Here is a 9,189-nt window from a genome sequence, read left to right on the forward strand (position 1 = left end):
AGTCTTCAGATGATGGAGCTTGGGGATCTCTACCAGTAACTCACCAAGAGGATCAAGAGACTAAATTATAACTTATAACCAGAACCATAAAATCTCTTGTGTAAGCCAAAGATAGATAATTAAATTAGAAGAAAAAGGGTCTCAGTAACCCCACGAACCATCCACAAGGGATAATTTTCGTTAGCATATATAAGGGGTTCCGTTGTCTATCATTGACCCAAAAAAACTCCTAATAATTTGCTATTTTAAGTTTAAAATTTTTCTTGTATTCATTTTTTTAATATAAATAATTTTTTCTTTTTTTGAATAAATAACTTTTTGGTCATAGAACAAAATGACTGTTCAATCGATCCCCATCTGGTAAGAGAGCTGCACCGGGCGGCTGACGGACAACTACCTGCTTTTAATATATCCCCTTTAAAGACCCTTGATAAAGCCAGAGAAATAGGCGAAACGGGTCCCGTCAGGGATGGGGATCGGGATTGATTGAACAGTCATTTTTTTTTATAAGATTCTGATGCAGGCAAGTGCAGATTAAGATAAGTCCCACTCTGCTGCCTTTACAATTACTAAATTAAGAGTTTTGCATATAAATATGACCAAAAAGTTATTTATTCAAAAAAAAGAAAAATGTATTTATATAGAAAAAAAATGAATACAAGAAAAATTTTAAGCTAAAAATAGCTAATTATTAGGAGGCTTTTTTGGGTCAGTGATAGACAACGGAACCCCTTATATACGCGAACAAAAATTATCCCTTATGGATGGTTTGCGAGGTTACTGAGACCCTTTTTCCTCTAATTTAATTATCTATCTTTGGCTTACACAAGAGATTTTATGGTTCTGGATCTCTACCAGTCACATCACTGCTGTCCCACCCAAACCCACCACTGTATTACAGAGTTTTGTATTATCCACAAAGAAGCAAATCTTATCCAACAACCCTTCCACAATATTAAGCACAAAGATGTTAAGAGCTGAGAAAAGGACCAATTCCTGCAATACATCACTAGTAAAGCATCCTTTTCATCTGAATGAACTCCATTTAACACCAGTTTCTAACCCAGTTCGTGCCTTTTCGATCCAGACCAAGAACACTCAGTTTTTCAGCAAGAAAGGATAAATCAGAAGCAAAGGCTAATTTCTTATGAAGCAGAGCAGCTGGTCGACCTTTTTGGGCCCGTTGCCAGATGCTGCTTCAGGGTGTCTACCAAATGGGTTAAAGGATGAACCTCATCCCTATGCCCGCATACATTGGAGATTATCTCAAACCTCTCCGAGTCACTGCTAATGCTGTCTTTTGAGCACACGTTATTCACAGATGGTTACATGCTTTCAGAATCGTGACAGAGCGCGCGCGCGCACGCACACACACACACAGCTGCGGCGAACAGGAATCAGGGGCTGCCGGTGGGCGCCCGCTGTCACATTCCACGACGCCCGCGCTGATCCCTCCGCCCACTCATCGCGCCCCTGCAGCCGATGCCATGGAGACGGCGCGCTGCTCTCGCGAGAGTTACCGGGCCAAGCTTTGCCGGGCTGCGTCAATTCTCGCGAGAGCTAAGCGGACACTTCCGGTGCGAGGGCGAGGAGGGATCGCGGAGCTAGCGGCTGCTGAGTAGGTGGGTGAGCGGGAGGCAGTTGGGGGAAATATGCAGGGCCGCGGTGGGGGTGGTCAGCAGGAGTTGGGGGGGGGGGAACATATGGACGCCTAGTACAAGTATATGTATATATGCGTGGGGGCGGCTGAGTGTGGATTGGAAAGTGCTTGGATAGATGGGGGTTTCGAACCTATTTTAGGCAGGTTCGTGAAGTCATTTGCCTTATAAATTATGCATTTTTGAAATGCTTGTACTCCGCTTTGATCGGATTGTAATGTTTGGCGGGGCAATTTCTTCTGTGAGCTGCGCTACTTCCATTCACTAGCTATCCATAGCTGCATGAAAATGGCTTGGAAGAGCTGCACTGGAGCCCCCCTCCAGGGGAGTACGAGTACAGCCTCTGCACTGCTTCATCTCCACGCAGCAGGTTACATTCTGAATCCGCTCATAGCTGTTAATGGAAGCTGAGTGGTGGCTTTTTTTTTGGAGTGGGGGGGGGGGGTTCCTTGTTTGTCATGGTGATGTAACTAGACCCGGCAGGGTTTGCTTCCTGCCAGTCTTCTGTTCCCTGAGTCAATACAGTATCTGCTTTCCTGTTGTGACCTAGAATGGCCACGGCCCAGAAGCTGGATGCTTTGGTCTGAGCTAGTATGTTACACGTTGTGTTCTTATTGCAACCTTGACATAGGTTTCCAGTGCTTGTTTGTAAATTCCAGGCTAAAGGATGCTTATTGCTTTCTGTGTAAATAAAACTGCCACTGAAGTGGCGAAGGCACCACTGCCCACTAAGCAAGTTGTGAGTCTTAACTTGCATTCTGTTCTTTTTCTAAAGGGAGCAAGGAAAACAGCAACACACATCACAGCCAGGATCTAGCTGAAAGTACAGGTATATTGTCCAGTATCCTCTGCTGTGCAGGAAGAGAGGATTTGCTATGGGGAACATCTTTGGGCATCTGCTGAAAAGCTTGATTGGGAAGAAGGAGATGAGGATTCTGATGGTGGGATTGGATGCAGCTGGCAAAACCACCATTTTATATAAACTAAAACTGGGAGAGATTGTCACTACTATTCCTACCATAGGTATGAGAACCTTTCTTACTGCATGACACTTTGATTTTGAATAGCCTGTGAGCACCTAGCTGTGAAAGGATGTGACTGCTAGTTATTGGTGCCGTAGATTTAAGGCATTCAAGTGAAGTTCTGTTTTAATGTTGAGTACACTTTTTATTTCAGGATTCAATGTTGAAACAGTAGAATACAAGAATATCAGCTTCACTGTGTGGGATGTGGGTGGCCAAGACAAGATCCGTCCACTATGGAGGCATTACTTTCAGAACACTCAGGGTATGCAAGAATAACTGCCCCTCCTATTTTCTGAGGTATAAACTTGCCTTTAATCTTATGCAGAAGGTATGTGAAAACAAAGTTGGCCTTGATGGAGCATCTAGGTAAGAATGTTTTAGAGTAGGGGCCCCCAAACAATAAATACACATGGGATCTATTTGACTATGATGTCTTCACTGTATATAGATACCTTTCATGTATATTCTTTGTGGCAATCTTAAAAACCCAGCTGGATTTGGTTCTCAACAAGTTTGTTGATCCTTGGCTTAAAAATGCCTCTTATTTTCGCATAGGCGCTCTCGCTAAGACGAGCGAAAAAAAAAAAATGCCTCTTATTAGTAGTTCCTTCCCTTCCTATAGAAGAAATACAGCAAGTTTCTCTGTACCAGCTTTTAACCTTTTCTCTTTCTCTTCAGGACTTATATTTGTTGTTGACAGTAATGATAGAGAACGAGTGAATGAGGCCCGGGAAGAGCTGATGAGAATGCTGGCTGAAGATGAGCTAAGAGATGCTGTTCTTCTGGTCTTTGCAAACAAGCAGGTGAGTCATGGTGAGCTGTCGCCCATGCTGGTGCAAGCTCTCTCACCACAGAGTCACTGCTTCTTATGTAGCTTGTATTTAATACATGGAAATCATTAAATTCTCTAACGGGAATGGGGAGTTGTCTAGAATGCCATATTCCAAAAAGTACCTTTGTAATTGGTTTTGTTTACCATATAACTTAAGCCATCAAGGAGAGAGACAAGAAGTTGAATACATATGGAAAGAAATCTAGAATTTACATTCCTTACATTGGTACTCTTTCCCTGAGATAGGCCAATAGATATTTATGGTTCATTATGAAAGGAAGCTAATGCTGCTGCTGCCTGTGCTGAACTGTACTGTATTGTTCAATAGTGGGCAACATGAGTGAGAAAACCTTGACTGGTTGTAGTTCAGATTGTAATTGTTCTGTGGTAAGCAGTATGATGGAGGGAAGTTCTTGCATTGTTGCTGTACAGGCTGTATTATGATTATGTTGGGGAAGCTTACACTTGTGCTGTTCATGTAGTAGCTCTCCTGTAGTGGGGCAAAATGTGTGTGAAGAGAACTTGCACTGCTGAAGTTCATATTGTGCTGTTTCTGTGATGGGGCAGTGTTTGTGTGTGTATAAGTGAAGGAAACCTGAGCTGTACTGTTTCTTAGGCAGGACAAAGAATGTGTGTGAGAAGGAAGCTTGCACTGCTATTGCCTGAGCTGTATAGATTCTGTGTTGGGGTAGTATGTGAAAGTGGATTTTGGTGGAGGGAAAGAATGGGTGGAAAGACTGCTGGTTTTGCCTTCTCTAGTTTATTATATTACATTACATTAGAGATTTCTATTCCGCCATTACCTTGTGGTTTAAGGCGGATTACAAAAGAGATGAAAAACGTTGGGTTACAATGGAAGAACATTTGTCCTTTCTAGAGAGGTAAAGAGTAGGTGGAAGGACGGTAAGTTTGAAGTTAGGGCTGTTTCAGGAATTTCTTGAGTGCAGTTTTTATTTCTTTTCTGAAGTTAGGGCTGTTTCAGGAATTTCTTGAGGAGTGTAGTTTATTTCTTTTCTGAACGTCTTGTGGTTTGGTGTCGAATGTTTATGGATAATCAGCTAAAGAATTTAATTTTTCCTCTGCTTTTAGTCTGGTTCCTTTTCTCATCACTAAACTTCCTATTTTGCAGTTAAAACCTGTTAGGCTTTATTCATTTGTGTGGCTGTATTGCAGAGCAAAGTGGATTTTGCATTTGCTGTGCCAGAACAGGACTGAAAATGTGCTCATGCATCTGAAAAGCAAGCTCTTAGCTATTAGGGGGGTGACCCAGCAAGCATAATGCCTCCTATGTTCTTTCTGTTTGCTTACTAGGATCTTCCAAATGCGATGAATGCTGCTGAGATAACAGACAAGTTGGGCCTGCATTCTCTACGCCACCGCAGTTGGTACATCCAGGCCACCTGTGCCACTAGTGGAGATGGCCTGTATGAGGGGCTGGACTGGTTGGCTAACCAGCTCAAGAACAAGAAATGAATGTTGGCTGATGCACCTCTGTCTCCCTCATTTGCCAGTGGAGCGGAGGGTGGAAGTGCGCCCAGCCAGTGTCCTGGCAAAGTCTGTCCCATCCATTCCAGCAGCAGATGAGTGCTCTGGTTATTTCTTCCCACCTCAGTTTGTCTCTCCCCTCGTTTTGATTTGGTGTTTTTTCCATCGAGTGCTGTGCTTCACATTGAATTCATTCTGGTTTTCTGGTGTTATACATCACTGCCTGGATGTAGATATAAGAAAAGTAAATGCATGAGATGTATTTGAAAGAACAGAAGTTGGGGGTGATGAGAGGGCACTTCAGAGCTTTGTAAGCACCTACTTCCTCTCCCCTCCCTGGGAATGGATGGGGGCTTCAGTGGTACCTGTTTATCATAGAGAGTTTTCTATCAGGGCATTGTTCAACAATCATTGATACACCTGCTCTTCACTAGGCAGAGAATGTGGTATTGGCTTATGCTGGACAGAGGGATCAGCAGAGGATATGGGCATTAACATGATCTGTTATGTGAAGAATTCTGTAAAGCAGCTGTGCTTCTTTGTGCTTATCATGTAAAAATCCTGGTGGGGGGGATGGGGATGGAGAGGAGTGTAACAGCAATATGGGTCAGGGCAAATATAGTGAGAAAGGGAACAAATATGTTCACTGCTAGTGGTAACCAATTTGATTATAAATCTAATCACTGTGAGGTACAGGAAAGAAATAGAAGATTCTTAGTATGCTGTCAAAGGATGGATTATAAGGTTAGAGATTGAAGGCTGTTTGTCACTTGTGGGGGCTGGGCTCCCTTATACATGTGTACAAACCATCTCCCCAATCTTAACTTACGATTATTGAGGTAAAGATTTGCTGTGCACAGTAAATTAGTAAGACATATCTCCTATGATTCCCTTCAATGTGTTATGCTCCTGGTGAGCATATTCTACTAATGTTCCTTTCCCTGGTTCCTCTCTTCCTGTCTTTCACTTATTCCCCACTCCATCCCCTTGCTACCACCCCCTTCGTTTGCACTCATGCTTCTCTCCAACACCTGCACTTGTGCGCCTCATCTTCTTGGGATCTCTGCTCCTTCCCAGGAGGGGAAACTGTGAACTGGATGCAGCCTGGCTTGCACATTGCATGATGAGTTTACTCACAAGATGCCCATCGAGTGTCTGTGTTAGCAGACTGCACAAATATGGCTGGACCCGCAAGACATTTCATGTGCCTAATGCTTTGCCCTTGAATGGACTGCCTTCATGCTGCTGCACTTTCCTTGGCTGACACCCCTATGGTTTCTGTGTGTGGCAGAGTGCTCCGTGGCTTGCTTTCTGTAGTGTGTTTGAAGTGGTGCCTCTGCAACCATTCCTTCCTGATAGACAGGAACTATCATTTGCTGCTTTTTTTTCCATGAGTGGGTGAATATTTCTTCATATTAACTGTAAATAAGGTTTACTGTTTGTTTGTTCCTTTGTCACTTTTCCTGCCTATACTGCTTGTGATTTAGGTGATAATTGTGGTTCTATGCTGAGGGTTTGGTTTCCTTGTTTGGGGAGGGGGTGTCATCTTTGTGGGTGGGGATAGGAAGGAATGTTGATCATGTGTTTTTAAAATCTGGTTACTTGCTTTGCAAATATTGGAATACACTGTCCTGTAAACACTGACATTAAACCTGTTTTATGTATATCTGGCCATGCCTCGTTCATGCAATCTGTGCCCAGAAACCTCTGCGAATCATGCTAGAGTGTACTTTGTTCTCCAGGAAAATGCTGTGCAAGACAATAGTGAGGCAGAGATCATTGTGAGATTTGATAGGGGCATGAGTTATTGGAAGAAGCAAAGCTCTGTCGAGTTCACACTGGGTTTGGTACCATCCTATGAGGATGGGAAAGGGCAGGGGGGGAATGCCGGGGTCTGCAGCTCAGCACAGTGCAGTGGCATGCATTTAATGAGCCGCAGCAGATCTTGTGTGTTTACTATCCATCAAACTGACTGTGGAACAAGTGCCAGTTTTAATTAGAAACAGATTAACAATATGGAGGCCTCTGTGTCTTTCGAGGAGTGTAAATTAGAGTTGGAAAGATGTTTTAAAAGCCCCCTCCTTTTATTTGAAGGAATATTGGATGGAAAAGTAATCCTGTTAGCTGTAATCCATTGTCCCAGGCTCAGTCTGGGGGTGGAGAAGATGATTTCCTATTTGAAAGCAAGGTTGGGACCATATTGTGTGTTCTGCCAGCCCTCGTTCCACACACTGCTCTGATACAAGAGAACTGTGGAGTCCCTGTCTTGCTTTGTGTGGGGGTGGAGATTTACATGTCCCTAGACAGCAGCAGTACAATACAAACCATCTTTATGACACTTGACCACATTTCCTGAGTTACTGCAGTACATGTCGCATATACACAGTATTTTTCTGTATGTGATCTGCACCACCCATGCTGATTGTGCTAGTTCAAAGGGAAGAATGCCTCTACCACTATGCTGTGACATGAGATCAGATGGAAAAGCACCTTATAACCTCATCCAGGAGCAGAGCTCAAATAGAGGAGAGCTTCCTAACACTTTATTTGGACATTGGATCATATGGAGGATATAACCATAGTCTCCCTCAATAACATAACATTTGTATACCGCATTACCCTTCAGATCTATGCAGTTTAACAAAAGTAAAATATTGTTATAACACAGAATGAAATACATTTTCAATCTTTTTCAAAAATTTCTAAATAAGTTTTTTTAATAGTTTCCTAAAATTTTGATATGATGTAGATGTAAAGAATAATTGATGAAAATCAGTATCCCAAGTAGCTGCTTGAAATGACAGTGGGAAAAAAAACCCTACACAATACTGCTTGTCACAGGGAAGTTTCCAAATCCCACAGAATCACCACTTGCCAAGCCAGGGCTGAAATGTGGCAGCAAATCTTGCAACATATTACAAGCTTCCTTCCTGCCACACTTTGAACGGCAGGCAGAGGAGAAGAGCAACTGTGGTACCTTAGGCTAAATCATCTTCTGCCTGAGGCCCAACTTCTGCTGTGCAGCTGAAACTAGAGGTGTACTCGGGGACATAATCTGGTCCCCCATTCCATCCCTACATCTTTTATTGCTTCCATCCCCTCATCATTGCAATGATTTTTTTCCCATCCCCAACCTGCATTTTGAGTGATCTTGTAAAATCAGGAAAAACATGTTCTTACTAATGCTTTAAGCAAGCAAGTAAGTAAAAAAAAAAACTTAAGCAAACAAGTAAGCAAGTTCAAGTAAGTAAACTGTTTTTTCTTAAATGTCAGAATCCATAATGTTCTTGCTGTTTCACCAAGTTAACGCCAGAGCTGCTTACGGGAACATAATCTGATCCCCAAAGGTTTGGATTCATCCTTGGCATAAATAGATCTTTTGTCATCAATACTCTTGAAGGTCCTGGGGTCAATGGCTACAGCCATAGAGGTAGTCCCTTGGGTGAGAATGCACATGAGACATCTCCTCCAAAACTCCCTTCTCTCTTGCTAGACTCAGATGGACTCGCTTTAGCAACCACTTCCATGGTTACTGGCAACGAAGAGCAGCCTTGAAATGGTGGTCGCAGGCAGCTGCCCTCTCCAGGGGCATGCCTCTTCACATTTTGTCTTGAGTGATACTAATGACCTTTATGGTTGGGGAGGTCATTGCAATGGGCATCCAGTTCAGGGTTGTTGGACACTGGCTCAGCAGAAATGGTCCATAAATCGCCTAGAATTCAGAGCCATTTGACTAGTGCTTCAGGCACTGGAGAAGTCTCTGGAATGTAAGGCAGGCAGTCTTCTAGGCAATGCGATAGTGGTGGTTTATGTCAACAAGCAAGAGGGTGCCATCTCTTTCGATGGGCAGAAGATCATTTGCAGGCTCTCTCGGCTGCGCACATGTTACTTCTTTTCTTTGAAGGTGTGAATAAAGTTGGTGAGGCAAGACTTCCTTGGCTGAACACATGCTGACTCTTAACTTATTAAACCATATTTATCTCTGTTCTGTAACTTTATTCTCAATAATAGGTTCAACTGCCTTGCCCAGAAGTGAAATTTAGCTTACCCATCTGTAATTTCCCAGATCACCCTTGGAACCCTTTATAAATAATGGCGTTGCTTTGACCTCCCTCCAACCTTTGGGTATCATGGACGATTTTAATGACTGGTAAAATATCTATGTCTGTATATGGCCGTTTGGTGGAGG

The 9,189-nt window shown here is 43.0% G+C and overlaps 1 protein-coding gene across 3 annotated transcripts; it reads left to right on the top strand.

Annotated features, from left to right (window-relative positions):
• Window positions 1–1,470: 1,470 nt before the first annotated feature.
• Window positions 1,471–6,194, top strand: ARF3 (ADP ribosylation factor 3). 3 transcript variants are annotated; one of them, XM_033938938.1, is made up of 5 exons: window positions 1,471–1,622; window positions 2,434–2,681; window positions 2,835–2,945; window positions 3,362–3,486; window positions 4,827–6,194. In XM_033938938.1, the coding sequence occupies exons 2-5, from the start codon at window positions 2,534–2,536 to the stop codon at window positions 4,986–4,988; spliced, it is 546 nt and encodes a 181-aa protein (XP_033794829.1). In that variant the 5' UTR covers window positions 1,471–1,622; window positions 2,434–2,533; the 3' UTR covers window positions 4,989–6,194. The 3 variants fall into 3 exon arrangements, with proteins under 3 accessions (XP_033794829.1, XP_033794831.1, XP_033794830.1); XM_033938940.1 differs by having other exon boundaries at window positions 1,534–1,618; XM_033938939.1 differs by lacking the exon at window positions 1,471–1,622 and adding an exon at window positions 1,691–1,804.
• Window positions 6,195–9,189: the final 2,995 nt, after the last annotated feature.

This window comes from Geotrypetes seraphini, chromosome 3 (assembly GCF_902459505.1).
Source record: "Geotrypetes seraphini chromosome 3, aGeoSer1.1, whole genome shotgun sequence".
In the NCBI taxonomy this organism is placed as follows: domain Eukaryota; kingdom Metazoa; phylum Chordata; class Amphibia; order Gymnophiona; family Dermophiidae; genus Geotrypetes; species Geotrypetes seraphini.